The sequence below is a fragment of the Capricornis sumatraensis genome, chromosome 4, assembly GCF_032405125.1.
Source record: "Capricornis sumatraensis isolate serow.1 chromosome 4, serow.2, whole genome shotgun sequence".
Lineage (NCBI taxonomy): Eukaryota > Metazoa > Chordata > Mammalia > Artiodactyla > Bovidae > Capricornis > Capricornis sumatraensis.
Window position 1 is genome coordinate 82,876,722 of NC_091072.1, and position 16,228 is coordinate 82,892,949.

The 16,228-nt window shown below is 37.0% G+C and overlaps 1 protein-coding gene across 4 annotated transcripts in view; it reads right to left on the reverse strand.

Annotated features, from left to right (window-relative positions):
* PPHLN1 (periphilin 1) overlaps positions 1–16,228 on the reverse strand; it is a 170,856-nt gene that overhangs the window by 120,367 nt on the left and 34,261 nt on the right. For 2 of the 4 annotated variants that reach the window (XM_068969743.1, XM_068969742.1), the window contains exons 3-4: positions 15,553–15,717; positions 12,910–12,971 (exon numbers count right to left, since the gene is read on the reverse strand). In XM_068969743.1, the coding sequence (XP_068825844.1) occupies positions 12,910–12,971; positions 15,553–15,717 (227 nt within the window). The remainder of the gene's footprint in view (positions 1–12,909; positions 12,972–15,552; positions 15,718–16,228) is intronic. The other 2 variants (XM_068969745.1, XM_068969744.1) reach the window with 1 other exon arrangement.

Genomic DNA, 16,228 nt, shown 5'->3' on the forward strand with positions numbered 1-16,228 from the left:
AACAGCAATCAGCGCCTTGCATTCTTGGCATAACTTGGTAAGATGTGTAGGAGTGCAAGAGACCCATGGACGACTGTTTCTCCCAACAACTGAAAGCCAGGATTCCCTCAATGATGAAGAAGGGGAGTAAAATTAGGAAAAGATGAAAAGATACTGCCATGAAATATGGAAATACTGTATAAAAATAAATATGGATGTAAAAGTGTGTATCCAGGTCTTATCCATAAAAAAACACTCTCCGCTAAAGAGAACTTGTGTTCCTTAGAGAAAATGCTGATTTGAGGGCTGGGGCAGGGAAAGTATAAGAAGGACCGAGAACATCTTTCAGCAGAAAGTTAAGAAATAATCAAAAAATGAGGTAGATAAGTCAAAATAACTCAGATGATCTTAATTTGGCAATGAATTCATATACAACACCAAAAGCATTAGCAACAAAAGGAAAAGGTGATACATTAAATTTTATCAAATTTTAACATTTTGTACATCAAAAAAGGTCATGATCCACAAAGTGAAAAAACAATTTACGGAATGGAAGAAAATACTTACAAACTGTACATCTGAAAAGGATTTAATATCCAGAATATATAAAGAACTGCTAAAACTCAACAACAAAAAGACAAACAGCTCAACTTTTAAATGGACAAATAAAACTAAATAGACATTTCTTCAAAGAAGATATGCAAACAGCCAATAAACACATGAAATGGGTTATTCATCATTACTAGTCGTTAAGGAAATGCAAATCAAAACCAGGAGATTCCACTTCACACTTACCAGGATGGCAATAACAGTAGTAACAATGGTGATGATTGATGATAATTATAGAAACATAATGAGTTGCTGGTAAGCATGCAGGAAAAACCTGGACTCTTGCACACTGCTGGCAGGAATGTAAAACAGTGCAGCTAATATGGAAAACAGTTTGGTGGTTTCTCAAAAAGCTAAGTAAAGCATTACTATATGACCCAGCAATTCCACTCCTGCATACGTAACCAAAAGAACTGAAAACAGAGACTCAAAACAGACACTCATATGTCAGTGTTCACTGCAGCATTATTCACAACAGCCAAAAGACAGAAACAACCCAAACGTTCATCAGAAGAAAAATGGAGAAACAAAATGTGGTATACACATACAAGGGAATATTATTCACCCAGAAAAAGGGATGTGGTTCTGATACATGCTACAGCATACAACAGACCTTGAAAATACTATGTCAAGTGACAGAAGGCAGATACAAAAGAACAAACATTGTATGAAAGCAACTATACAAAATATCTAGAACAGGCAAATTCCTAAAAATAGAAACTAGAATGTTGCCAGGTGCTGGGGTAAAGGAGAATAAGGAGCTATTGCTTAACAGGTACGCAGTTCTGTTTGGGATAATGAAAAGTTTTGGAAATAGTTGAGATGGTTGCACAACACTCTAAATATAATTAATGCCAATGAATTGTATACCTGAAAACTGTTTCCATATTTTATGTCATGTATATTTTACCACAAAATATTTTTTAAAAAAAACACACAGAAGCTACTTTGAAGGGATTTGATGGCCAAATTCAGGCATCAAAATAATGATACCAACAGATTATACCACACTGAACAAAACAGGAATCTGATACTGGGTTGGTCAAAACGTTTTTTCAGGTTTTCCATATGATCTCCCAGAAAAACCCAAACGAACGTTTTGGCCAACCCAACATAAACAAAGTTTTGTTTCTTATTTAAAGAGGGTAGCAGAGAGAAAGAAAGCTCTTCCTCAAAACATAATGTCTACACAATATAGAAAGAAACATCTAATTATGAAATCACTCATTTGAAAGCATCTCATTACTAATTAATTCAGGCAAGAAACATCAATGGATACTAAAAATAGGGAGTGAAATGGGATGTAGAATGGCATAATCACATAGTTTCAAAGTATCTCCCTACAAAACACTAACTTCAAGGAAGGAAGCTGAATTCACAGTGAAGAAATTTTGCAGACCCCAATCTTACTAACACAACACCACCAAAAAAAGAAATCAACATTTGCAATCTAACAAAACACAATAAAAAGACATGATCACTTCAGAAACTGCAGCAGAAAAAAATAAAATGCATACCTTGGATCTAATCAGGAACACCAGACAAACCTAAATTGAGAAATATTCTATAAAATCTCTGTCCTGTATTCATTTTGCCAAAAACAGCCATAAAAATCAAGGGAATACTGAGGAACTGTCCCAGATTAAAGAAGTCTACAAAAATAGGATCTATGAGGTCAGATTAGATCTTTTTGTTATAAAGCGCATTACTGGGGCACTGTTGGAGACAAAAACAAAAATAATGACTTGACAAGCATGGTTCTCCAAACTGCTCAGAATTGTTTTCTTACAAAAATATACAACTACTCCTGTATGGTTTATGATGCAATGATTTTTTTCCCCCTAGAACAATAGCTACTTTCTACTCACGAAGTCTTTTAGTAGGAACTCTTCAATGAGTCCATCTGATACGGAACAACTTAAAGATAACCAGGAAGACGCCAGCCACTAAAAGCTGTAACTTTTGTGATAGTGTAAAATGTGAAATATTACTAAAGATGTCCAGACATCAAGTGAAGGTGTTGAAATAGAAACATTTTCTAGTTCACTACGCTGCTTCATTTTTCTTCCTAAAAACTGTTTTGTTTTACACCTGTTTACTGTCTATAATCTACACTAAAATGTAGGTATCATGAAAGGAGTTTATTATCTCCAGAGGCTAGAAGAGTATCTGATATATACAAAGTACACAGTAAAGACTTAACAAATAAATGAATATAACATGTATAATTAACTCTATGTTCTGAAAAGAGAATAAACCTTTTTAAAATTATTTTTTAATCATTAAAAAATAATTTTTAAAATGGTTACTATGTAACAGGCATGGTAAAATATGTTGTATGTGTTGAATCATTTAATCCTTTTTTTTAATTGAAGTATAGTTGATTTACAATATTATGCTAGTTTCATGTGTAAAACATAATGATTCAGAATTTTTTCAGTTTATATTTCATTACAGGTTACTTCAAGATAACAGGTGTAATTTCCTGTACTATACAGTATACAGTTGTTGCTTATCTATTTTGTACATAGTAGTTTGTATCTGTGAACCCCATACCCCTAATCTATCCCTCTAACCTTCCCTCTCCTCTTTGGTAACCAATTTGTTTTGCATATCTGTGAATCTGTTTCTGTATTATATACACAGCCATTTCTATTATTTGTTACATTCCACACATAAGTGACATAGTATTTGTCACTTATCTCTTATTTCACTCAGCAGAATATTTTCTAGGTCTACCCACATTGCTGCAAATGGCAGTATTTCATTCTTTGTTACAGCTGAGCAATACTGTGTATGTGCGTGAAGACACCACATCTTCTTAATTCATTGTCTACTGATGGGCAATGGGGTTGCTTCCATGTCTTAGCTATTGTAAATAGTCCGTGTATGACGTATATGCATATATCCAAAAAAAATCTGAAAAGAATACACTTGCTTTAATGTCCATGGTACAGATAAGAAAACTGACCAACTAATGATCAACAGGAACCACTCTGGTGGTTCAGTGGTTAAGACTCCATCCTTCCACTGTAAGGAGCATGGGTCTGATCCCTGGTCAGGAAACTAAAAGTCCCACATGCTGTGTGACATGGCTAAAAATTTTAATTTTAAAAAGTTTAAAAATAGAAAAATTTAAAAAAAAACACTAATGAATCAATGAATTTCAAACAACAGAATAAGAGTACAGGCAACATTCTCTGGTCACAAATAACTAGGATTACTATGTCAGAATCAGTATTAAATTACTATTAGTTACAACAGTGCTTAAAGGAAATTTTAAAACTATACTTATGTTAATAGATAAGAAAAACAATTAAAGGCCCAAGTTAAAATTTTAGAATTAAATGAAGCATATTTTTTTTAGGTTTTTAGAAGGCAAACTGAAAACACATATTAAAATTTAAAATATACATGCCCTTTGACCCAGAAATTCCACTTTTGGCAACCTATCCCATGGGTATCAAAGTACTGTTTCTTAAAGATACTATGCACTCAGAATTACTGCAACATTATTTTGTACTGGAAACTGCATGAATATTCATCGACAGGTAAACAACTGAAATATCTGGTATATCCACATAACGGAATATTACTTGGAAATTCAAAAAATGTTAAACGAAATAACTTGGAGGGATCTGCACAAGCCTCTAGAGAAAATCAACTTAAGAAAGAAGTGTGTTTAACTGTTAATTTCTCAGTTGTGTCTGACTCTTTGCAACCCCAAAGACTGGGGCTCACCAGACTCCTCTGTCCATGGGATTTCCCAGGCAAGAATACTGGAGTGGGTTGGCATTTCCTACTCCAGGAGATCTTTCTGACCCAGGGATCGAATACGGGTCTCGTGCATTGTACAGTTCTCCTGCATTGCAGGCAGATTCTTTACCATCTGAGTCACCAGGGAAGCTGACCTCATTAACAAAAATCAAATACCCCAAATGTCTGTGAATATAGACAAAATATTAGGTTGGTACAAAAGTAACTGTGGTTTTGTGTTGTTGAAATTTGCCATTTGATATTAGAATACACTCAAATAAATGTGGTTATGCTATAAATGATTTTAACATGCATTTCTTATTTTATGGTTTTTTTTTGCTAATGACTTTCTTACTTGCTGTTTATTTTAACTATGGAAATGATATTAGACAAAAAGCAAATTTGAGTGATTTTCTTACTCGAGTTCAGAATTGGTCAGAAAGCAGAGATGACTCACAACATCAACAACACATCTGGTCAGGATGATTTAAGAAATTTTGCAAATGAGAAGACAGCCTTGAAGATAATGACTCCAGTGGCTGGCCAGCAGAAGCTGACAATGACCAACTAAGAGGATCATCAAAGCTGATCCTCTAAAACTACACAAGATGTTGTCCAAGAACTCAATGTCAACCATTCTATGATCATTTGGCATTTACGCATATGGTCATCAAAGCAAATTGGAAAAGTGAAAAAGCTAGGTAAGTGGGTATCTTGTGAGCTGACCAAACACTTTTAAAAAAGCGTTTTGAAGTGTCATCTTCTCTTATTCTACACAATAACAACGAACTGCTTTTGGATCGGGACATACGACAAAAAGTAGATTGTATACGACAACCAGTGATGACCAGCTCAGTGTCTGGACCAAGAAGAAGCTCCAAAGCACTTCCAAAAGCCAAACTTGCACCAAAGAAGGTCACTATCACTGTCTGGTGGTCTGCTGCCCATCTGATCCGCCACAGCTTTCTGAATCCTGGTGAAACCATTATATCTGAGAAGTATGCTCAGCAAATCAATGAGATGCATAGAAAACTGCAAAGCCTGCATCCAGCATTGGTCAACAGTAAGCCCTACTCTTCTCCACAACAATACCTGATAGCACGTTGCACAACCAACACTTCAAAAGTTGAATGAATTGGGCCATAAGATTTTGTTTGCCTCATCTGCCATATTCACCTGATCTCTCACCAACCAAGTACCACTTCTTTAAGCATCTCCACAACTTTTTGCAGGGAAAACACTTCCATAACCATCAGGAGGCAAAAAATGCTTTCCAAGAGTGTGCTGGATCCCAAAGTATGGATTTTTATGCTACAGGAAAAAAGAAACTTATTCCTCATTGACAATAACATGTTGATTGTAATGGTTTCTATTTTCATTAATAAAGATGTGTTTGAGCCTAGATATAACGACTTAAAATTCACGGTCCAAAACCACAATTATATTTGCACCAACCTAACAGAACATATACCAAGCTACTAACACTGCTATGAAGATTGAGGAGTAACATATACAATTTTATTTCATTTATGTAAAATTATCCACTGTATGCAAGTCAGGAAGCAACAGTTAGAACTGGACATGGAACAACAGACTGGTTCCAAATAGGAAAAGGAGTAAGTCAAGGCTGTATATTGTCACCCTACTTATTTAACTTATATGCAGAGTACATCATGAGAAACACTGGACTGGAAGAAACACAAGCTGGAATCAAGATTGCCAGCAGAAATATCAACCACCTCAGATATGCAGATGACACCACCCTTATGGCAGAAAGGGAAGAGGAACTAAAAAGCCTCTTGATGAAAGTGAAAGAGGGGAGTGAAAAAGTTGGCTTAAAGCTCAACATTCAGAAAACAAAGATCATGGCATCTGGTCCCATCACTTCATGGGAAATAGATGGGGAAACAGTGTCAGACTTTATCTTTTTGGGGTACAAAATCACTGCAGATGGCGACTGTAGCCATGAAATTAAAAGACGCTTACTCCTTGGAAGAAAAGTTATGACCAACCTAGATAGTATATTCAAAAGCAGAGACATTACTTTGCCGACTAAGGTCCGTCTAGTCAAGGCTATGGTTTTTCCTGTGGTCATGTATGGATGTGAGAGTTGGACTGTGAAGAAGGCTGAGTGCCGAAGAATTGATGCTTTTGAACTGTGCTGTTGGAATTTGGATACCCCAATCCAGTACGTAGCTGTCGAGTTGGGCAATTTGGCTCAATTATTTCTATCTGTTGTTTACCTAATCTTTTTGATGGATCACAGCTTATCTGCAGCATTTGAGAGGTCACTTTATTATCAGGGCTGAACAGTAACAATCCCATCTGAGACAGCACATCCCTCCCCCACAGGGTAAAGGGGAGTGAAGGAACTACATATGGTTGAAAAGTTCCACAGGTATCCTCAAACCGCCAATCTAATATTTTTGCACTTTTAGCTATTGTGGGGGCAAATGAAACAAAATTTGACTCCTGAAATCTATCAGGGCAACTTGTCAATCATCACTATTTTGTAAAAGATTTACAGTTGATCCTTATTGAATGGAATTACTATATTTGTTACCTCCTTTTTAAAAAATTTCCACACTTTTTCTTTTTGTGTGTGTGTGTGTGCCACCAAGCTGGGATAAGATAAAACTATTTTTCTTGGGGTCACTGGTAGATGGAACCAATGGGCCTTCTTGTCACAAGCATCCTGTATGTGTATGCTTTGTGGCAAGAATAATTTAGTCTCATCTTTTGGTAATATTAATCCTAATTAACTGATCATTTAAAGCCTCATCCACTTTAATAAGAGCTGAACCTGTCTCACTAGTCAACTTTTCCTTAGAACTGGGATTAGGATCGCTTTATAAACAATCAAACAAAGGCTTTAAATCTGCAGTAGTCAGTTTTAAATGTGGGCACCAGCCCCGGGGGATCCAGGGTGATTCGAAGGTGGGGACGGAATCGGCGTCCTGGAAAAAACTTACTTAATTACAGATATAGAGGGAGATTAGAAACAGATAGTGTAGTAGGAGAATTAGTGGAGAAAAGAGGCTGAACAACTGGTTTACATGGAATCCCAATCCCCACCTACGTAGGCCACAGGCGTCTTTCCATTCTCCCAAAGGAGAGGAGGCACTGAGGCCTCCCTGGTCTGATCTCAGAAGCCCAAGCAGAATTAGCAGGCTTGGTGAGTACCCACATTTCAGATGGGAATTCAGCCAGGAAAACGGGGAGTGATAAAGAAACGACAGGGGGGAATCAGTCTTTCCAGAAACTGATCCGATTTCTTTATTTTTCAGGTTTATATACCTTTTTGTTATACATAAGGATGAATACAGAGTCACGTGGGGGTCAGCAGACCTGACCCTTGTCACAATCAGGTGCTTCATATAAAATTATACAAAGGTCTTATGAGTTTCATCATCTTTTAACCATGAGGTCTGCTGACATTTTATGGCTCTTTCTGATACCGGTCAGTTAACCAGAAAACTTATTTTTCCAGGGGTGATTTTTTCTTAAATCAGGCGCCACCCTCCAAATAAAGTTGCATTTCTATAGGGTGAGGGTGTAGTGAGTTACAATCAAGAAAGGAATTTACTTAACCTAAGGTTTAACATGATTAATCTTAAAGGTTAATACTTATTTCTCCTATATGCTAGTTATATTCATCATAAGGACGGGAATATGGAGATTTAGCAGCAAGTATTGGCTCAACAAATGTAAACCCTTCACCAAAGTTCCCCTTAAGATCTATAGTGATAAAGTTACATTTTTGCATAGCAAGGACACAGTGATTTATAGTGATTTATAACAAAGTACAGTGATCTATAACAAAAGAGAAGATTCATTAACTCAGAAAGTCTAGTATTGCTAACATCAAAAAACTACTATATTTCCTTTTCTATATTCCAAATACATTGATTAATATATTCCCAGGTGCCTAAGGATATGGAGGCCTGATGGCAATCATTGACTCATCAATGAAAAAAGCCCTATGCTAATACTCCAAACTCTCTGTGCTGTTTATGGCTGAAAGGCTGTCACACAAGCTAGTCTGTCAGCAGAGAAGTTTGACCTGAGACATCCTTGTCACACCCAGGGCAGGGAATTAGCAGTAATTATTGGCATGACAAATGAAAAAACCCTTCACCAATATAATTCCTAATCATCCTACTAATACTATACTAATGATCTTCTAACTTCTCAAGAGTCTGTTTTTAGAAAGTTTTAAAACATCCCATGCCTCTCACAGTTGGGAGGCGGTAAACAATCACATGTGGCCGGACGAGCCTGATCAGGCAGGCCAGAGAACCTCCAGAGTTCGTAAGTTGAAACACTCTTATCATGCCCAGGAATTTTTATTAACTGGAGCTGCAAGTTAACTCCTTCTCTGAGAGAAATGGTTATGGGGGAGAGCTCCCCGTAAAGTACTCTGGTAGATGCTCGGGAACAGGGGGTTTCCTGAGGCTTGATCACGCCTTTGCGTATGCCAAGCTTCCTTCCTCATGACCTTTGCCATGGGCGGAGTTCCTCACGCTGGCTCCCAACAGTTGGAGAAACTCCTGAGAGTCCCTTGGACTGCAAGGAGATCCAACCAGTCCATTCTGAAGGAGATCAGTTCTGGGATTTCTTTGGAAGGAATGATGCTAAAGCTGAAACTCCAGTACTTTGGCCATCTCATGAGAAGAGTTGACTTATTGGAAAAGACTCTGATGCTGGGAGGGATTGGGGACAGGAGGAGAAGGGGACGACCCAGGATGAGATGGCTGGATGGCATCACGGACTCGATGGACGTGAGTCTGAGTGAACTCCGGGAGTTGGTGATGGACAGGGAGGTCTGGCGTGCTGCGATTCATGGGGTCGCAAAGAGTCGGACACGACTGAGCGACTGAACTGAACTGAACAGGGGGAAAAATGCTAAAAAAAAGGAAAGAAGAAAGAATAAAGACAGAAATAGCTCAGGTGGTAAAGAATATGCCTGCCATGCAGGAGACGCAGGTTAGATTCCTGGATTGGGAAGATATCCTAGAGATGGAAATGGCAACCCACTCCAGTATTCTTGCCTGGGAAATCCCATGGTCAGAGGGAGCCTGGTGGTCTACAGTCCATGGGGTCACAAAGAGTAGGACATGACTGAGAGACTAAGCATAGTACCATAGTACACAGTAAAATAATCCAAGAGCTGGTTCTTTGGGGAGAAATAAACCATTATAAACCATCAGCTAGTCTAATCAAAACTTTTATGTTTTTTTAAATTTTTTTATATTTAGGTCTTTATTACAACAGATTATTTATGTTCACATGCCAGGGTTCCAATTTTATGTTTTTCTCTCCTGAATGGAGAGCAATTTTCCCAGTACTATTTATTTAAAAGTTCATTCTTTCTGCATTTGATCTGTAATACTACTATTGCTATACCCTAAACTCCTAGACATATTTAGGTTTGCTTCCCGACTGCCTACTGTTTCACTGTTCACATTACTACAGCTTTGTTCTGATACATGATTATTGAATCTTCACATCTTTTCAATATTATTTTTGTTATTTGGCCTCTTCCTGTTAATTTTAGAATCAGTTTACCAACTCCTAATTGCACTCATTTCACACGCTAGTAAAGTAATGCTCAAAATTCTCCAAGCCAGGCTGCAGCAATACGTGAACCGTGAACTTCCAGATATTCAAGCAGGATTTAGAAAAGGCAGAGGAACCAGAGATCTAATTGCCAACATCCTCTGGATCATGGAAAAAGCAAGAGAGTTCCAGAAAAGCATCTATTTCTGCTTGATTGACTATGCCAAAGCCTTTGACTGTGTGGATCACAATAAACTGTGGAAAATTCTGAAAGAGATGGGAATACCAGACCGCCTGACCTGCCTCTTGAGAAATCTGTATGCAGGTCAGGAAGCAACAGTTAGAACTGGACATGGAACAACAGACTGGTTCCAAATAGGAAAAGGAGAACGTCAAGGCTGTATACTGTCACCCTGCTTATTTAACTTCTATGCAGAGTATATCATGAGAAACGCTGGGCTGGAAGAAGCACAAGCTGGAATCAAGATTGCCGGGAGAAATATCAATAATCTCAGATATGCAGATGACACCACGCTTATGGCAGAAAGGGAAGAGGAACTAAAAAGCCTCTTGATGAAAGTGAAAGAGGAGAGTGAAAAAGTTGGCTTAAAGCTCAACATTCAGGAAAAGAAGATCATGGCATCCGGTCGCATCACTTCATGGGAAACAGATGGGGAAACAGTGGAAACAGTGTCAGACTTTATTTTTGGGGGCTCCAAAATCACTGCAGATGGTGACTGCAGCCATGAAATTAAAAGACACTTACTCCCTGGAAGAAAAGTTATGACCAAACTAGATAGCATATTCAAAAACAGAGACATTACTTTGTCAACAAAGGTCCGTCTAGTCAAGGCTATGGTTTTTCCAGTGGTCATGTATGGATGTGAGAGTTGGACTGTGAACAAAGTTGAGCGCCAAAGAATTGATGCTTTTGAACTGTGGTGTTTAGAGAAGTCTCTTGAGAGTTCCTTGGACTGCAAGGAGATCCAACCAGTCCATTCTAAAGGAGATCAGCCCTGGGTGTTCTTTGGAAGGAATGAAACTCCAGTATACTTTGGCCACCTCATGCGAAGACATGACTCATTGAAAAAGACTCTGATGCTGGGAGGGATTGGGGGCAGGAGAAAAAGGGGACGACAGAGGATGAGATGGCTGGATGGCATCACCGACTCAAACGTGGGTTTGGGTAAACTCCGGAAGCTGGTGATGGACAGGGAGGCCTGGCGTGCTGCAATTCATGGGGTCACAAAGAGTCGGACACGACTGAGAGACTGAACTGAACTGATGCAACAAACAAACAAACAAAAAAACCTGGCATTTAGACTGGAACTATATATTCACACCTGAATTTGAAGAGAATTGATACATTTGTGGTGTCTGTCTCTTCCCATCCAATGGTGTTGCACTGCTCCTTTTATTTTGGCCCTTTAAAATGTTCTTTAGAAATGACCTGTAATTTCATCCAACTAATCTCACACACTTTTGTTAAATTTCATTTTTATTACTCCTTAATAGTTTTTAATGCTATAGTGTTTTTAAATTACGTTGTCTAATTTATTCTGCTCATACTTGATTTTATTATATTGAACTTTGCTAACTTCCCAATAATCCTAATCATTTATAGACTCTTGGATCTTCTGCACGGATAATTATATAATCTGTAAGTAAATTGTTTCTTACACTGTAACCCTTAACCTTCATTTTCCTTGTCTCAGTAGAGGGGGGCTGAAACCATTATTACCATAATGAATAGAAACAGTGAGAAAAGGCATTATTGCTTTGCTCTGGTTTTAAGGCGAATGCCTCTAACTTTACCAGCCAGTATAGCAAATGCCTATTTATTAAATACAGGAAATTTTCTTCTCTTCCTGGCTGAAGTTATATACTAAGTGTTAAATTTTATCAAAGTATTTTTCAACATCTGTAATCTCTGTTGCTTCTTCTGAGAGAAGCAGTCTGCCATGAAATCTGAATGTCCTTGTGCAACCCTGCCATAGGTATCAAAATGAAAGGCCGAACCATCCACTGATACAGAATAGTTTTTGTAACTGGTCAACAGACAGTTCAACAGGTCAAGCTGACCACAGTTTAACTCCCATGTGACTGCTTACTCCCCAGGAAAGGACTGGCTTGCTTCCTGACTGCAACAAAAGGTATCTAGCTTAACTGTGGGTTTCTCAGTTACAGTGCATCCCACTGAGTGCACAGCCACCAACCCTGCCCATCATATCATCCTGTGGGACTTGGCGACAGGGACCCAACACTGCCATGCTGATGCTTCTGCTGACTACAGGGCTGTAATAACTGCCCACTGAATCCAGCTGTCTACTTCTGGCACCTATAAAGTCGTGGCAGTTAGTCCTCCCCATTCTCCATGGGTTTGTGATTCTTCTCCGACAGGCTGTAAGAGATCTTTAAAAGGATTCTTTACAAACTCCAACACTATCAGAGTCAAGTTATACAAGAAAGCAACTATCAACCCAGTTAAATCTATCCGTCCTTTTTTTCTAACTATTCTATCAAATGTCTCTATAAGTAACCAAAGCTAACAATGATCGAGGGTCCTTCAAAAATATGTTTTCCCAACAGGACTTAATTGATCAAAATAAAGCAACTAAGAGATGCTTTATAATAGAAGCTAATTTGTAATGACTCAAATATTTTCAAGGATACTTCTGGAAAAAAAATGCCTTACTTTCTAATTAAGTAAATAGATACCTTATAATCCACATGACTCATTAAGAACAATTTAATAAACAGAAAAGAATAAACAATAGTTTAAATATTTTTATTATCTATTATGAAATGCCAAGAGATAAGAATGCTAGCTTACTAGTGCCATTAATATTATATTACACAGTCACAAAAAGATTATAATACTGCTGCTTTTGAAATTTTAAATCCTATTTAATATTTCATCTATGTGCCTTAAGGTGAGATTTCAACAGGAGACATTTCAATGAGGCAAACATCAAAGTAATTATATTATTATTTTTATATTTTTACCTGTATTCAGGCTGTCGGCTTGCAGAATGATCATCTCTTGTCCACCTATAGCCAGATTCATCCTGTAACAGAAAAATGTTACTTAAAATATTCATTTACATTATTCTGGTCAAATAGAGTATCTATTTGTATCTAACAGCATTACTGGAAACTAGTTTCAAAACCAAAATAATATGAGGGAAAAAATACTTTTCTAAGTTTCTCTGCACTTCAAAGGCATGAAAAAGAAAACAAGATACAAGTCATCCATTTCAAACAACTAATTTGGTAGACTGAGAACCTGTGGTACTTATTTATCTCTATTAAAATACTTAGAAGTATTTCTTTGGTGGGCCCAAACAACTTTATTGCCAAAAACACATGCCATCATTCACAATACAGAAAGTCTGTTCAAGAACAAAGGTTCAATTTAAATTGAAACACACATTTCTCAATCTTTCTTTTCATTTTTTTCCCTGTGAAGTTTGCTCAACAATTTTCATCTTCAAGCCTAATGAGAAAACCATCACTTTCTCATTTTTCTTGTTGGTGTCCTTTTCTCATCCTACCTCCCATTATAAGAAATCAAAACTATATTAGATAAACTATATTAGACCAAGATGTTTAAAATCTTATTTAAAATTAAGCTAAGCTTAAAATTTTAAAAAGTAGCACACTTTGTCCTCTGAAACAGACAAGTTGTAAGAGGTACATATGAAGGAACCACATAGTAATCCACACTCCATTACTTTAAAATTATACATACAACAAGGGACAATCAGTCCTCCATATCCACAGGTTCCACATTAGCAGATTCAACCAATCACATTTAAAAATACAGGGAAAGGGTGGAATTCAGAAAGTTTCAAAAAGCAAAGCTTGAATTTGCCGCATGCTAGCAACTACTTACATAGCACTATTTGTATTAAGTATCACAAATAATATAGAGATGATTTAAAATATATGAAGGATGTGCACAGGTTATAAGCAAATACTATGCCTTTTTATATAAGAGATTTGAGCATCCTTGGGATTTGGTATACTGGGGGTCCTGGAACCAATCCCCTGATATCAATGGACAACTGTAACATGTGCACTACCTACAATCAGAAACAATGATTCAGCTAAAATAAATATTATCTTCATTTTCCTCTTTAGCATCACATACCATACTTACAAAAGTAAAATGTATTCACCATTTTTCTTCCCAACATTAAACTAAAGAAAAAAGCCAACAGCTATAATATCACAATGGATCTAGTAAGTAGTTTGTTTTATAGTAACTGAAGTCTAGGTAAGAATTCGCGTCATGAGAATCCTAAGGATCTCAAGTGGGTTTATTTGTTTGAAGAATATTACACGAGAAAATGTGTAAAGAATGAACAATTCAATTCATAACAATAAGAGTAAAAAATACTATCAAGGCACTATTATGTTTCAAATACAATTTGGTCCACTGAATCCAAAATTCCCTGTCTATACTAAACAGCCACAGGGTTTCCATGAGGTAACAACTGTTTATCCAAAGGCTAAACTGTTTCTCCTTCAGACTATCTGAAAGAATGACTCTGGTTGCAAAATTCAGTATTTCTAAAATAGAGATAATGCATAATGTTCACTTTTCAATATTAAACCCTTCCTCCTAAAGGAAAAGCATGACATTTAAAAGTGAACAAAATAAAAATCAATTCTATTGAGACGTAAGGAAGCTGTCATCAAATTTTATTATAAGCAATGACTGAATATGTCATTAATTACGATATTACACGACAGGAAAGGGGAAAAAGGAGAAAATATAGGAAAATGGTTCAGCAGAAGAATGATGTAAACATGTAAGTTATGTCAAAGGAAGTGCATCAAGGAATAGTTTAACCAAGTTCAATAACAGATTACTGCAACATTAAATATGTTTCTAGATTATTAAAGATGATTAAGAAAAGAACATAATAAAGCAATAGTAGCTAACATTTTAAAAATGCTTATTATAGGAAAGGCAATGTTTGGAGGGCTTTCTAATCTGAGGTAAAAAGTAGACTTTAATAATCACTATAACAAAATGAGACTGAGTGTCAACAACCTTAACCCAAACCTCACCCACAGCATTTCATCATGATGAAAACAACGTAATTTTAACTGGGCACATTCAGTAACAGAAGATAACTACCTGCTGATCACTTGAAAGTCACTCAGTTGTGTCCGACTCTTTGCAACCCCATGGACTATACATTCCATGGAATTTTCCAGGCCAGAATACTGGAGTGGGTAGCCTTTCCCTTCTCCAGGGGATCGTCCCAACCCAGGGATCCATCCCAGGTCTCCTGCACTGCAGGCGGATTCTTACTGAATACAAAAGCAATAGGTAAGATTACCTTTATCTGGTTCTACAAACCCTCGCCAACGGAGGGGATAAAAAGGCAGGCGAGTTGGAATCAATGTTATTAAATCTAAGACAGAGCTATCCAGAGCGCTTACCCACTTTGTCCAGCACCCCAAGATTCCTGACTACCAGTTCCCATTTGACAGCTCCAGCAGGCAATTCAACAGAGCATCAAGCAGGAAGTGTTTATTCAACTGCCTCCATGGCCAGTCACATAAATTCCAAAAATTACATGATTCTTAAACTTATAAAAAACAACAATTAGTACATGGGGGAAATTTACATACTCCTCTGTGAGGTGGACCACTTCTTCGATCATGAGAAAAACTGCGGCCCTCGTCATAGTCTCGGTAATCAACATGACTGTAATATCTATTGTAGCTTCCTTCACCAGGTCTGTCTAGCAGTGGTGGTTTCTTTGGCACAACATTAACTACTCTACGGTAGCCATCCTAAAACAGACAAAAAGAAATATACAAAAATCACTAACTTCTCTATTTGGTTTTGGAAACGTTTTTTAAAAAGCATAGGAGTTATCCTTAATCAAACAGAGTAAATGTATAAACAAACAAAAATGCATTAATGAAATAACATGAATAATAACTAATAGTAAGGTCTTCACATGAATTAAAGGAAATCAAACTGTTCAATGAGAAAGCCAGGTGTTTAAAAGTAACATGCAGCAATGCAAAAAACCAAGCATAAGTAAAAGAAAAAATACAATATCATTAATAAAAAATAAACCATGAAAGGGAGAATGTCACAGTAGCTCTAATCCCTAGTTGTCCAGGTATTTCAGAAGTAAAACCATTTAAGATAGCACACATCTTTTGTTTACTGTGTCTGAAGTTTATTGTCCAGAAAAAAATAAAAGAGTTTTACACATAACCAACAGCAAATAAGGAGATAATACTGAGCTAGAAAGATCTAGAGGATACATTTGCTATTTCTAAAACAGCATGT